Source organism: Hemitrygon akajei, chromosome 9 (assembly GCF_048418815.1).
Source record: "Hemitrygon akajei chromosome 9, sHemAka1.3, whole genome shotgun sequence".
In the NCBI taxonomy this organism is placed as follows: Eukaryota; Metazoa; Chordata; class Chondrichthyes; order Myliobatiformes; family Dasyatidae; genus Hemitrygon; species Hemitrygon akajei.
The window spans coordinates 19,901,774-19,915,649 of NC_133132.1; the positions used below are offsets into that span (position 1 = coordinate 19,901,774).

At 45.4% G+C, this 13,876-nt stretch overlaps 1 protein-coding gene across 2 annotated transcripts in view; it reads left to right on the forward strand.

The window, feature by feature from the left end:
* The window catches only part of LOC140732900 (breakpoint cluster region protein), a 381,893-nt gene that overhangs the window by 351,011 nt on the left and 17,006 nt on the right, over positions 1–13,876 (forward strand). For both annotated transcript variants that reach the window (XM_073055571.1, XM_073055572.1), the window contains one exon: positions 10,408–10,513. In XM_073055571.1, the coding sequence (XP_072911672.1) occupies positions 10,408–10,513 (106 nt within the window). The remainder of the gene's footprint in view (positions 1–10,407; positions 10,514–13,876) is intronic.

Consider the following 13,876-nt stretch of genomic DNA (forward strand, 5'->3'; position numbering starts at 1 on the left):
TACAAGAGGGATGTCAGAGGTAAGTTTCTCATACAGAGAGTGGTGGGTGTGTGGAATGCAGTGCCAGCAAGGGTAGTTGAGGTGGATACAACATTGTGGGCTGAAGGGCCTGTAATGTGCTGTAGATTTTCCAAGTTCTTTCTAAAAATCATTGGACTCTAGAAAATTGCAAATGTCACTCCACCCTTTAGGAAAGGAGGAAGGCAGCAGAAAGGGGCTTGTAGACTAGTTAGCCTGACCTCAGTGGTTGGGAAGATATTGAGTCAATTGTTACGGATGTGATTATAGAGTACTTGGTGACGTGGGACAAGATAGGACAAAGTCAGCATGGTCTCCTTAAGGGAAAATCTTGCCTGACGGACCTGTTGGAATTCTTTAAGGAGATTATAAGTAGAATAGATAAAGGGGATGCAATGGATGTTGTACATTTGGACTTTCAGAAGGCCATTGACAAGGTGCTACACATGAGGCTGCTTATCAAGTTAAAAGCCCATGTTATGACAGGGAAGTTACTGGCATGGTTAGAGCATTGGCCGTTGGTAGGAGACAGTGTGTGGGAGTAAAAGAGTCCTTTTTTAGTTGGCTGCCAGTTGCTCGTGGTGTTCTGCAAGGGTCGGTGTTGGGACCTCTTCTTTTTATGTTGTCAATAATTATTAAATAATTAAAAATATGTTATCAGTAATTCAGATGATGGAATAGATGGCTTGTTGCCAAGATTGCAGATGATACGAAGATTGGTGGAGGGGCAGGTAGTGTTGAGGAAAAAGGAAGGCTGCAGAAGGGACTTAGACAAGTTAGGAGAATGGGAAAGAAATTGGCAAATGAATTAAAATGTTGGAAAATGCATGGTCATTCACTTTGGTAGAAGAAATAAATGTGCAGACTATTTTCTAAACAGAGAGAAAATCCAAAAATCTGAGATACAAAGGGATTTGGGAGTCCTTGTGCAGAACACCTGAAAGGGTAACTTGTGGGTAGATTCGGTAATGAGGAAGGCAAATGCCATGTTAGCATTCCTTTCAAGAGATCCAGAATACAAGAGCAGGGATGTGACGCTGAGGCTGAGGAACTGGTGATGCCTGACCTTGAGTATTGTGAACCAAAGAGAATCTGCAGATACCGGAAGTCCGAGCAACACTCATAAAATGCTGGAGGAACTCAGCAGGCCGGGCGGCATCTAGGAAAAGAGTACAGTCGATGTTTCGGGCCAAAACGTCGACTGTACTCTTTTCTGAAATGCCGCCTGACCTGATGAGTTCCTGTAGCATTTTGTGTCGCCATTTTGTGTGTGTTGTTGAGTATTGTGAACAGTTTTGGGCTCCTCGTCAAAGAAAAGATGTGCTGACATTGAAGAGGTTTCTGTTACCAGGTTAGGATATGGCCCAAGTACCGAGTAAGAGACACTGAAGCAGGTCGATAGTTCACAAAGCTTCAATGCCAACAGGGTTAAAGGGAAAATAAAACAATAAACGTTGAAACGAACAACTAAACATTAAACAAATATCGCTAATCTTCAGTCAGGTGACTCGAAAATCCAATTTCTCAGAGAAGGCCGAATACAGACAGGCAGCGAAGCGTTGCTGTGCTCTGTCCAAGTGTACGTTCTTCTGGACCGTACCCTTCCCTGTCCACTAGGTACTGGACCTTACCACGTACCCGGCGAGATGCCAGGAGGTTCCGCACAGTATAGACAAGGGAACCACCTACCAGGCGGGGAGGAGGGGGAGGTGAGGTGACTGGGGCCAGGGGAGAGGTAGTAACTGGCTTGAGTTGAGAAACATGGTGGATCCTCAGTGATGCTGGTAGACGCAATCTATAGGACACCTTGTTGACAGCCTTTTCCACTACAAACAGTCCCACGTAGCACGGTGCCATTTTCCAGTTCTTGACTTTCAGAGTAAGATCCCTTGATGCCAACCAGACCTCCTCCCCTGGCTTGAATGGCTTTAGCTCTGAAAACGCTTGGTCAGCATTGTCCGTCAGCGGAATCCTGCCGAGGTCTCCTTGGTAAGTGCATCAATTGGAGACCAAGAATGGGGGTTCTGCCCCCTCCAGCCAGTGTCATCATTCCTCCAGGGCCTCACTTTAGCACAGAAAATGCCCGGTCGGCATCGCCCGTCAGTGCGTTAATTGGAGCCGCGATAGAGCTGAAATTCCAGATGACGCGGCGATAAAAGTTCACAAACCCCATGAAGCGCCGTACCTGTTTGATTGTAGACGGTTTGGGCCACTCTGTGACTGCCTGGACTTTACTAGGGTCCATTTGAGCACTGGATGGGTGAGTATAGAGCCCAAAAACGACACCTGGTCTTTATGGAATTCACAGTTTTCAGGCTTGGCGTACAGGCTATTTTCGAGAAGGCGTCTCAGTACTCTCCGGACATGCTGGACGTGCTCCTGATGAGAGCAGGAATAGATAAGGATGCCATCTAAATACACAAACACATGGTCCCCGAGCACAGTGTTAACCATGGCCTGGAAAAGGCCAGACCAAAAGGCATCACCAGGTACTCATAGTGGCCATTAGAGGTGATGAAAGCCATTTTCCCCTCATCCCCTTCTCTTATGCGAATCAGATTGTAAGCATTGCACAGATCAATTTTGAAAATATTGTTACTCCCTGGAGATGTTCAAATGCAGACACCAGCAAGGGAAGAGGGTAGTGGTTCTTCACAGTGATGTTATTCAGGGGCCGATAATCGATGTAGGAACAGAGCTTGCTATCTTTCTTGCTCACAAAAAAGAAGCTCTCTCCGGCCGTCAAGGTTGACGGACGGACAAACCCCATGCTCAATGTATTCCTCCATGGTCACCGATTCAGGATGAGCGAGGGAGAAGAGCCAGCCTCAGGGAGGACTAGTGCCAGCTAGGAGGACTATGGCAGAGTCGTACGTCCTGTGTGGGGGCAGAGTAGTGGCCTTTATTTTACTGAAAATCTCAAGGAGATCGGCATATTCAGCCGGAATCCCAGGCGTCCACATTCTTAGCTGACACAGGAGGGGATTCATGGAATGGAGCTTGAGCTGGACCCAGGCAGGTCCAACTGGTACTGATGCCCGGATCATCTTGCTGAGCAGCTGCCACTTCCCCAGAACTCAATTCCGGCAACTGACTTGTCTTCAGAGCAGTCAGGTTACAGTAGACTTGAGAGATGGCGTCATCAGAAACCCCCGATTGATCCACCGCTCGCTCCTGCCCCTCCTTTTCCTTTGCCTTCATAGTGATGGCCAACTGACACAGGGCCTTCACCCCTGGGGCAGGAACGCTCTCCCACTCCTGCTTCCCGGCAGGTACTTCAGGCTGAAATCATCGGCAGACAACACCGCCAACCACCGATGGCCGGTGGCATCCAGTTTCGCCGAGGTCAGGATATAAGTTAGGGGGTCGTTGTCCGTTCTCACCTCAGACTTGACCCCGTAGAGGTAGTCGCTCAGCTTATCCACCACCGCCCATTTCAACACCAGTATTTCCAACTTGTGCATGAGATAGTTTTTCTCGGAGGGCGACAGACTCGGCTGACAAATGCAACGGGCCTTAACCCGGAGCCCTGATCCTGATACAGGATTCTCCCTAAACCCTCTCGGCTGGCATCCGTGTGCAGTACGTACGACAATTGGGGGGCCGCAAAACCCAGCACCGGTACCTGGGTCAGCAGCTCCTTCAGCGACTGAATGGCTCCTCACATTTTGCATCCCACCTCGGTCCAAAGGGCTCTGACAGGCTAAGATACTCTCACCCTCCTGCCCTTTCTTCCCCCAGGGAGGGTAACCACACAGAAGCTGATACCAGCAAGGAGGCGATACACAGTATAGACCAGGAAACCACCACCAAACGGAGGAGGGGTGACTGAGGCCGGTTTGAGCTGGGAGACATGGAATGGTCCTTCATTAATGCTGGCAGAAGCAATCTATATGAGACCTTGCTTACAGCCTTTGCCACTGCAAATGGCCCCACTTAGCGTGGAGCCAATTTGCGGCTCCCAGCCTTCAGGGGAAGATCCCTTGATGGCAGCCAGACCTCCAGTCCTGGCTTGAAAGCCCTCACCTGTCAGCAGAGCCGATCAGCCTGCCGGGCATGTTGTCTCTGTGTGTGTACACAGCAGAGAATCCCAGGCTAGGTCCTAGGTGCACTTGTAATGCTGGATCAGCTGTTCAGCAGCAGGAGCTCCTACATCCATCTGCTGGTCAGGGAACAGCGGTGAGTAGAATCCCTTCTGCCATTCAAAGTGAGACATACCCGTGGAGGTTATTGTGGGCGATCTCTGCTCAAACCAATTGGGAGCTCCAGGACATGGAGTTGCAAGAGGCAAGACAGTACAGGGTTGTCTCCAACTCTCAGTCTGGCCATTGTTTTGGGGATAGAAATCAGACGAGATGCTGGCCGCGGGTCCTACAGAAGAGCAGAAAGCCTTTCAAGAGCGGGAAGTGAACTGTGGTCCACAATCAGACATTGTCTTGAGGGAAGCTTTGGAGCCTGAACACATATTGAACCATGAGTGTAGCCAACGGAGGCTTAGGGAGGGCAATGAAGTGGGCAGCCTTGGAAAATTGATCCACAATAGAGGCAGGAACCTGTCCAACTGTGCCACTCTCATTCCTCCTGAGACAGGCACATGTGCCCCACTTTCATAGGCTTCTCTGTGGCCTGGGTGATGAGGGCACGAGTGAGAAAAGATGGTGATTAGAAGGCGCGTAGGACGCTTGAGCCATTCTTTCACCGTGCCACTCAGTCGTCAACACGAATAGCCAGACTAATCAGATCATCCAGACTACCCTGGTTGTCACTCAGCAATCTTGTGTTGGACCCCTACGTTCAGTCCACGCTGTAAGGCAGTGATGAGAATTCTCTCATTCCATCCCGTCTCTACTGCAAGTGTGCAAAATTTGACTACGTAGTCCCTCACCGTCCCTCGGGATTCTCGCATGTCCAGGAGTCAGTGGGCAGCCTCCCTACCCCATACTGGAAGGTCAAAATCCCTCCTTACCTCTGACTGGGCTGCAGGGTGTCCGGCGTTGAACAGGCTGACTGGAGGTGCATCTCGGAGATTGGCCAGGTATGCCAGTTTTTGCACATCATGATCAAAATGACCAGGCTGGGCTCAGAATGCCAGCTTGCATTGGGTAATAACATTTTTGCAGCCATTGGGTTCACCAGAGTATCTGCCCAGTGGTGGAATGTTTGGTTCTTCTATGGACGCGGGAGTCTGTGATGGTCCGAAAGCAGGAATCAGTTCTGGACTGGGGGCGGGAGAGGGAGCAATCGTGGCAGAGGTTGTTGGGGCAGCAGAAAAGGACAATCTGTGAGATGCTGGGAATGGTACTGAGGTGGCCAGAGGGTGCTGAATTGTGTTGGCAAGAATGCTAATTGCTGTCAGCAGTGTGTTCATGGAGCAGAATCACATACACCTAACTCCGATCGTCTGCGGGGAGCCGCTGAGCAGTTGCTGCGAGAGATGATACCGGGCCTCTTGATCTCGAGATTATCTGCCTCATTGCCTCAGTCATTTCACTCAACAGATTCAACTGCCTGTAGCTTGTCCCCTACCCGACCAAAGAATCTCAGGGCTAAAGTCAACTGTTCTCTCTCTGCTTGGTGTGGTCGAGACTTGCTGTCAGTCTGTGTGGTTATGGCCCAAGTGCGGAGAGAGACACTGAAGCAGGTTGATAGTTCACAGACTTTAATGCAGGTAGTATTTTAAGGGAAAATAAAACAAAGACTGGGCCTATCAGGCCATTAACTAAATTCTCAAATGGAAAACTAGATGGCAATACCACGGCTGAAAAGAATATCTAAACATAAAAAGAGTACCACTCTTCCTCAGCGTCTGTCAGCTTGATAGTTCACTTTTCTCAGGCAAGGGCCAAATGCAAGCAGGCAGCATCACATTGCAGTGCGTTGCTCAAGTCTCAACAAGCACTACAGTGAAAAGAAGGGAGTTAAATACAGCCATAATAAAATAATAATTAGCTGACGTGCATATTCACGAGTGCAATTGCTGAATCTACTGTGCAGCAGAGTCTGTGGCTGTGACAAGTAGAGGCATTGCTGGGCTTTCTCGGTGGTGCATCAGGACAGTCTCTTTGTGATATTCATTCCCAGGAACTTGCAGCTCTCAACCTCAGCACCATTGATGTGCATTGCCCCCCTTCCTGAAGTCTGTTTTGCTGACATTGAGGGACAGGTTGTTGCCATGACGCCATGCCGCTAGGCTCTGGGTGCCTTCCTGTTCTCCTACTCACCGTTATTTGAGGTATACCCAATACAGTGTATCGTAAGACGTTGGAGCAAAATAAGGCCATTTGGCCCATTGATTCTGCTCCGCCATTCCATCGTGACTGATTTATTATTCTAAACCCCTTCTCCCTGTAACCTTTGATACTCTTACTAATAACCTATCAACCTCCTCTTTAAATGCACCCAATTATTTGGCCTCCATAGCTGACTGTGGCAATGAATTCCACAGATTCACCAAGAAATTTTTCATCTTTGCTTTTGTAAAGGGGTACCCTATTCTGAGACTGTGCCTTCTGGACCTATACTCCCCCACTATAGTAAACATCCATGTCCTCTCTATCTAGGCTTTTCCATATTTGATAGGTTTCAGTGAGAACCCCTCCCTCCTCCTTCTGAACCCAGAACCCTATCGTTCCTGGGATCATTCTTGTGAAACCCCTCCTACGCCAGCACATCCCTTCTTAGATAAGGGCCCCAAACTGCTCACTATACTCCAAATGTGGTCTCACCAACCCCTTATAAAGCCTCAACATTACATCCTTACATTCTCAGCCTCTCAAAATGAATTCTGACATTGCATTTGTCTTGTTACCACTGACTCTCTGCAAGCTATCTTTGAGGATTCTGATTCAATTTCAATATTTAAGAGAAATTTGGATAGGTAATCCAATGGGAGGGGGATAGAGGGTGCAGGATGATGGGACTGGGCAGATTATCGAAGACCAGATAGGCCAAAGGACCTGCTGTTGTGCTGTAGTGTTCTATCTGCAAACCTGTAGATTGAGTTAGAGCAGAATCTGACCACACAGTTTTGAGTGTACAGGGAGTAAGTGGCTAGGGAAGCATCTTGTGTGTGGGTGGATGGAACCAGCAGGGGAGAGGGGGCAAAATAGCCTAAGGCGAGCAAGAAGGGGCATATGGGAAAGGGAACAAAACTGGGAGGACTGGAGGAGAAGGGGTGGGGGGGGGGGGGGAACATAGATGGGTTGGGCCTCACCCTGGCAGCAAAAAAGACCGTCACTGTAGGAATGAGAAGGGGAGTTGAAATGTCTTGCAGCTGTGGCCGTGGGATGGCCATTCAGACAGAGGTAGGGGTAGGTAAAGAGACAAATCCTGAGAAATAAGCTTTCACAGGGTGTGCTGAAGGATCTCTGCTATCTGACTCTGTAGTACATACTGTTGTTGTTGTTTATAGTATTATATAATCTATATTAAGCAAGCAATGCTGGACAATACTTCTTGTCGCTGGTTTCCTGTCTGTGCGTTATAACTCCAGTGGGTGCTGCTTTATGTGCTTTACTTTTTTCGCAAACAATTCGCCATTGCATGAGAACTTTTTCTCAGCTGCCTGCAATGAAAGCAAAAAAATCCTCAAATCCCTTCTGTACCTCCTATTCCTTAGTAGGCGCTCGAACCTTTTGTATTGTTTTCCCATGTGATACCTTGTCAAGGGCCTGTAGGAGCCTTGGGCCCCACACAACCAGGTTCAGGAGCAGTTCAACTATTAGGCTCCTGAACCAGCGTGGATAACTTCACTCACCTCAGCAATGAGCTCGTTCAACAACCTAAGGACTCGGTTTCATGGGGTCTACTTGTTCTCAGTGTGTGTGTGTGTGTTTGTTTGTTTAGTATTTGCACGTTGATTGTTTTGTCAGTCTCTGCGTGCAGTTTTTCATTGATTCTGTTGTATTTCTTTGTTCTACTCTGAGTACTTCTAAGAAAATGATTCTCCAAGTAGTATATAGTGACATATATATAATGAATTTGATAATAATATGATAATAAATTTACTTCCAACTCCACATAGACTATATTAACCACATATCTTTGTGGGCATGTTTGTTCTCCTCAATTAAATTCATGAAATTAATCATACACCATCTCCCCTGTGCAAAGTCATACTGGTTTCTGTATTAATCCCTGCTTCTTTGAATGCAGGTTAGTACAATCCCTCGGAATAATTTCCCTACCACTGACATTAAACTTTACAGCCAGTAATTACCTGACTTATGCCTACTGCCTTTTATAATAATATATGGTCCTCCAGTTCTTGTGAAGTATCCATGTACTGGCTTTAAAAGGTTTCTTCTTGATGCATGTTGAAAATTCCACCCCCTCTAAACCTTTCAGACCAGGTCTATCCTATTGAATAAGACCATAAGACATAGCAGAATTAGACCATCTGATCCATCAAGTCTGCTGCGCCATTCGATCATGGCTGATCCTTTTTTCTATATCCTCCTCAACCCCAGTTCCCGGCCTTCTCCCCGTAACCTTTGATGTCATGTCCAGTCAAGAACCTACCAATCTCTGACTTAAATACACCCAACGACCTGGCCTCCACAAGCTGCATGTGGCAACAAATTCCACAAATTCACCACCCTATGGCTAAAGAAATGTCTCTGCATCTCTGTTTTGAAAGGGTGCCCCTCTATCCTGAGGCTGTGCCCTCTTGTCCTAGACTCTACCACCATGGGAAACATTCTTTCCACATCTACTCTGTCTAGACCTTTCTTCATTCAAAAGGTTTCAATGAGATCCCCCCTCATACTTCTGCATTCCAGCGAATACAGACCCAAAGGCATCAAATGTTCCTCACATGATAACCCTTTCATTCCTGGAATCATCCTTGTGAACCTCCTCTGGACCCTCTCCAATGCCAGCACATCTTTTCTAAGATGAGGGGCCCAAAACTGTTCACAATACTCAAGGTGAAGCCTCACCAGTGCCTTATAAAGCCTCAGCATCACATCCCGGCCCTTGTATTCTAGACCTCTTGAAATGAATGCTAACATGGCATTTGCCTTCCTCACCACCGACTCAATCTGCAAGTTAACCTTCAGGGTGTCTGCACAAGGACTCCCAAGTCCCTCTGCATCTCAGATTCTGTTTTTTTCTCCCTGTTTAGAAAATAGTCCGCACATTTATTTCTACTACCAAAGTGCAGGACCATGTATTTTCCAACATTGTATTTCATTTGCCACTTTCTTGCCCATTCTCCTAATCTGTCTTCAGTCCTTCTACATCCTAACTGTTTCCTCAGCACTACCTGCCCCTCCACCAATCTTTGTATCATCTGCAAACTTGGCAACAAAGCCATCTATTCCATCATCTGAAATATTTATATACAGCATAAAAAGAACTGGCCCCAACACCACTGGTGACCCCTGTGGAACACCACTAGTCACTGGCAGCCAACCAGAAAAGGATCCTTTTATTCCCACTCACTGCCTCCTATCAATTAGCCATTGTTCTAACCATGTTAGTAAATTTCCTGTAATACCATGGGCTCTTAACTTGGTAAGCAGCCTCATGTGCGGCACCTTGTCAAAGGCCTTCTGAACGTCCAAATATACAACATCCACCGTCTTCCCTTTATCTATCCTGCTTTTAATCTCTTCAACGAATTCCAACAAGTTTATCAGGCAGGATTTTTTGCTGAAGGAAACCATGCTGACATTGTACTATCTTGTCCTGTGTCACGAAGTACTCCATGACCTCATTTTTAACAATTGAATCTAACATCTTCCCAACCACTGAGGTCAGGCTAACTGGTCTATAATTTACTTTCTACTGCCTTCCTCCTTTCTTAAAGAGTGGAATTACGTTTGCAATTTTCCAGTCCTCTGGCACCATGCCAGAGTCCAATGATTTTTGAAAGATCATTTCTAATGCCACCACAATCTCTAATGCTACCTCTGTCAGAACCCTAGGGTGCAGTTCCTCTGGTCTGGGTGACTCATGTATCTTTAGGTCTTTCAGCTTTTTGAGCACATTCTCTCTTTTAACAGTAACTGCACCCACTTCTCTTCCTTCACACACTACAACATCAGGCACACTGCTAATGTCTTCCACAGTGAAGACTGACGCAAAATACTCATTTAATTCAGCAGCCATCTCCCTGTCCCCCATTATTATTTCCCCTGCCTCATTTTCTAGCGGTCCTATATCCACTCACACTTCTCTTTTATTTTTAACATACTTGAAATAGCTTTTACTAACCACTTTGATATTATTTGCTAACTTGCTTTCATATTTCATGTTTTCCCTTCTAATGACTTTTTAGTTGCTCTCTGTATAGGTTTTTAAATGAGGGTTTGTAATTTATTTCATGTTCTATCTGCTCATACTGTGGAGTGGTGGTCTGAAGTGATAACTTCTGTTCATTTTCAGTGTTGTCCGATCCAGTTGCTAAGGAAAGCTGTATGCAGAACCTTCTGCTTTCCCTGCCAGAGCCCAATTTCACCACTTTCCTGTTTCTATTGGATCACTTGAAGAGGTGAGTTCAAGTAAATTATTTTCCTCTTCTGATCAACCAGTTCTATAAATCTAAAGTGTATGGGTTGTTGAACGTGCACAGTTCAGTGGCAGAAGGTGGAGCGCAGAAGTAGGACTGGTGCAGGCAAATCCGTCGCTGCTTTTGTTACACTTAGTTATCATTCAACTATCCCAACATATCCAAGTTCATCCAAGATATGTTACCATTGTTGTTTACAGATATGTTACCATTAATGATCAATTGGGAGTACTGAAAGAGAGATTGTAGTCTAGTTATTCACAACTTGGTAAATCCAAAATTCTGTCAAAACTACGTCTCATCTAATCTCATGGTTCATTAAATAAAACAAGGAAGGAGAGGGATCTATAAATGTCCATTCATCAATCAGGGTGAAAACTTACATAGCAGATGTTTTAAAAAAAAGCGTAATGAGCATCTGCAAACATTTTTGGCTGATAGTTCCATAAGAGAGATTTAGCTTTACTTAATTATCACACAATGGGCAAATCACTGAATACGGCCAGCAGAAAATATTAGAGCTACTCAGAAGGTTAAACAAGGCAGGGGCTTATAGGTGATAGGTGGAATCAGGTAAGGAGACTGCTGGGCAGATGGAGCCCCATGTGATGAAGGTGAAATTAGAAAATAGTGGCTGGTGTACCAACTTGGCCCCACCCCATCCCCTTCTCACTGGGAACGAAGGGGTTAACATATGAGAAATGTTTGGCAGCTTTGGGCCTGTACTCACTGGAATTTAGAAGAATGTGAGGGGATCTCATTGAAACTTACTGAATGCTGAAAGGACTAGATAGGGTGGATGTGGAGAGGATGTTTCCTGTGGGGGTATCCAGCACTACAGGGCACAGTCTCAAAATTGAACAAAGGTAAGGAGGAGTTTTTTAAGCCAGAGAGTAGTGAATCTGTGGAATGCTCTGACACAGACTGCGGTGGAGGCTAAGTCTGTGGGTATATTTAAGGTGGAAGTTGATGTTTCCTGATTGGTCAAGGCATCAAAGGATATGGCAGGAAGGCAGGCGTATGGGGTTGAGTGGGATCCGGAAGCAGACTCAGTGGGCTGAATGACCTAATTCTGCTCCTAAATCTTATGGTCTTATGGACCGTGCATCTTCCAACATTGTATTTCATTTGCCATTTTCTTGCTTGTTCTCCAGATCTGTCTAAATGCTTCTGCAGCCTAAATGTTTCCTCAACACCACCTGCTCCTCCACCAATCTTCATGTCATTTGCAACCATGGCAACAAAATTATCTATTCCATCATCTAAATCATTGATATACAAAATAAAAAGAATTGGTTCCAACTCCAACCCTTGCGGAACACCACCAGCCACTGACAGCCAACTAGAAAAGGATCCTTTTATTCCCCGTCACTGCCTCCTACCAATCAGCCAATACTCTAACCATGTAATACCCTGTGCTCTCAATTTAGTAAGCAGCTTCGTGTGGCACCTTGTCAAAGGCCTTCCAAAAGTCCAAATGTACAACATCCAGTGCATCCCCTTTATCTGTCCTATTTATAATCTCCTTAAAGAATTCCAACAGGTTCATCAGGCAAGATATTTCCCTTAAGGAAACCATGCTGACTTTGTTCTATCTTGTCCTGCGTCATCAAGTACTCCATTACCTCATCATTAACAATTGACTCCAACATCTTCTCAACCACTGAGGTCAGGCTAACTGGTTTATAGTTTCCTTTCTGCAGCCTTTCTCCTTTCTGAAAGAGTGGAGTGACATTTGGAATTTTCCAATCCTCTGGCACCATGCCAGCATCCAATGATTTTTGAAAGATCATTTCTAATGCCACCACAATCTCTAATTCTACTTCTTTCAGAACCCTAGGGTGCAGTTCACCTGGTCCAGGTGACTTATGTATCCTAAGGTCTTTCAGTTTTTTGAGCACCTTCTCCCTTGTAATAGTAACTGCACTCACTTCTCTTCCCACACACCCTTCAACATCTGGCACAGTGGCAGTGTCTTCCACAAATACAAAATACTCATTTAGTTGATGTGCCATCTCCTTGATCCCCATTATTATTTCTCATTTCTCATATCCATTCTCAACTCTCTTTTACTTTTTTTTACAAAGTTGAAAAGCTTTTACTATCTACTTTGATATTGTTTGCTAACTTGCTTTCACATTTCATCTTTTCTCTCCTAATGATTCTTTCAGTTGCTCCCTGTAGGGTCTTAAAAGCTTCCCAATCCTCTGCTTCCCCCTAATTTTTGCTTTGTTGGATGCCCTCTCCTTTGCTTTTACTTTAGCTTTGACATCCCTTGTCAGCCACAGTTATACTATTTTGCTGTTTGAGTATTTCTTTGCTTTTGGAGTACATCTATCCTGCACCTTCCTTATTTTTCCCAGAAACTCAAGCCATTGTTACTCTGCTGTCTTCCCTGCCAGCATCTCCTTCCAATTTACTTTGGCCAACTCCTCTCTCATTTCCTTTACTCCACTAACTAATGGCAATCAGTTAATCAGGAAAGTCAGTTATTAGGGACAACTCTTAAAGTACAAAATTTAATCACGAAAATAGCCAGCATTCACTCTGTTTATTTGGGACACTTTGTTACGTAATTTGGACAGAAGACTTGCCGAACAGTTTCTAACTAGCATCAGTCACATGCATTTATGTGGATGTTAAAACACTATACACCATGCTTAGAACAAACACTTTCTGGATAGCTTCAGTTTAAACAGCGCCAGGAAACTTATTGTTGGATTATGACACTACTTCACGCAGGGAGGCAATGGAGGCAGTCTATTACCTACCAGGTGTCTGCGTTTATTTTGTTCATTCCTAGTCAATCAAAAGATCGGTAAGAAATGTAGACAGCGCTGCTGGGACAGGGATGCTCCCTTTACTGCACTCACCCCTTAATCCCAGCAGGATCTGCAATGGAGCTGTTCCTGTGAAATACTGTTCAAGGAACATGGAACAATGCTGAATTTCAGGAATTAAGTTGTTCTGTCCCAATTAGTTATAGACAGGCAGATTTGCTAGTGCAACATTGGAGGATTTGAACCGGTTTGGCAGGAGTTGGCAAAGTAGCAGTGAGGCAGACTGAAGTGTGTTTATTTTAATGCTAGGAGTATTAAAGGTAAAGGATAGAAACGATGAACATGGATCACTGTATAGCAGGGGTTTTCACAACCTGGGCTCTATGGTATTGGTTGATAGTATAAAAAAGGTTGGGAACCCCTAGTCTATTGAGAATGATATTGTGGTCATTACAGAGACTCGATAGAGAGAGGGACAGAGCTGGATGCTTAACGTACCAGAATTTCAATGCTTATGAAGAGATAAATAAGAGGTGGTGCGGGCTTACATTATTATTCCAGGATA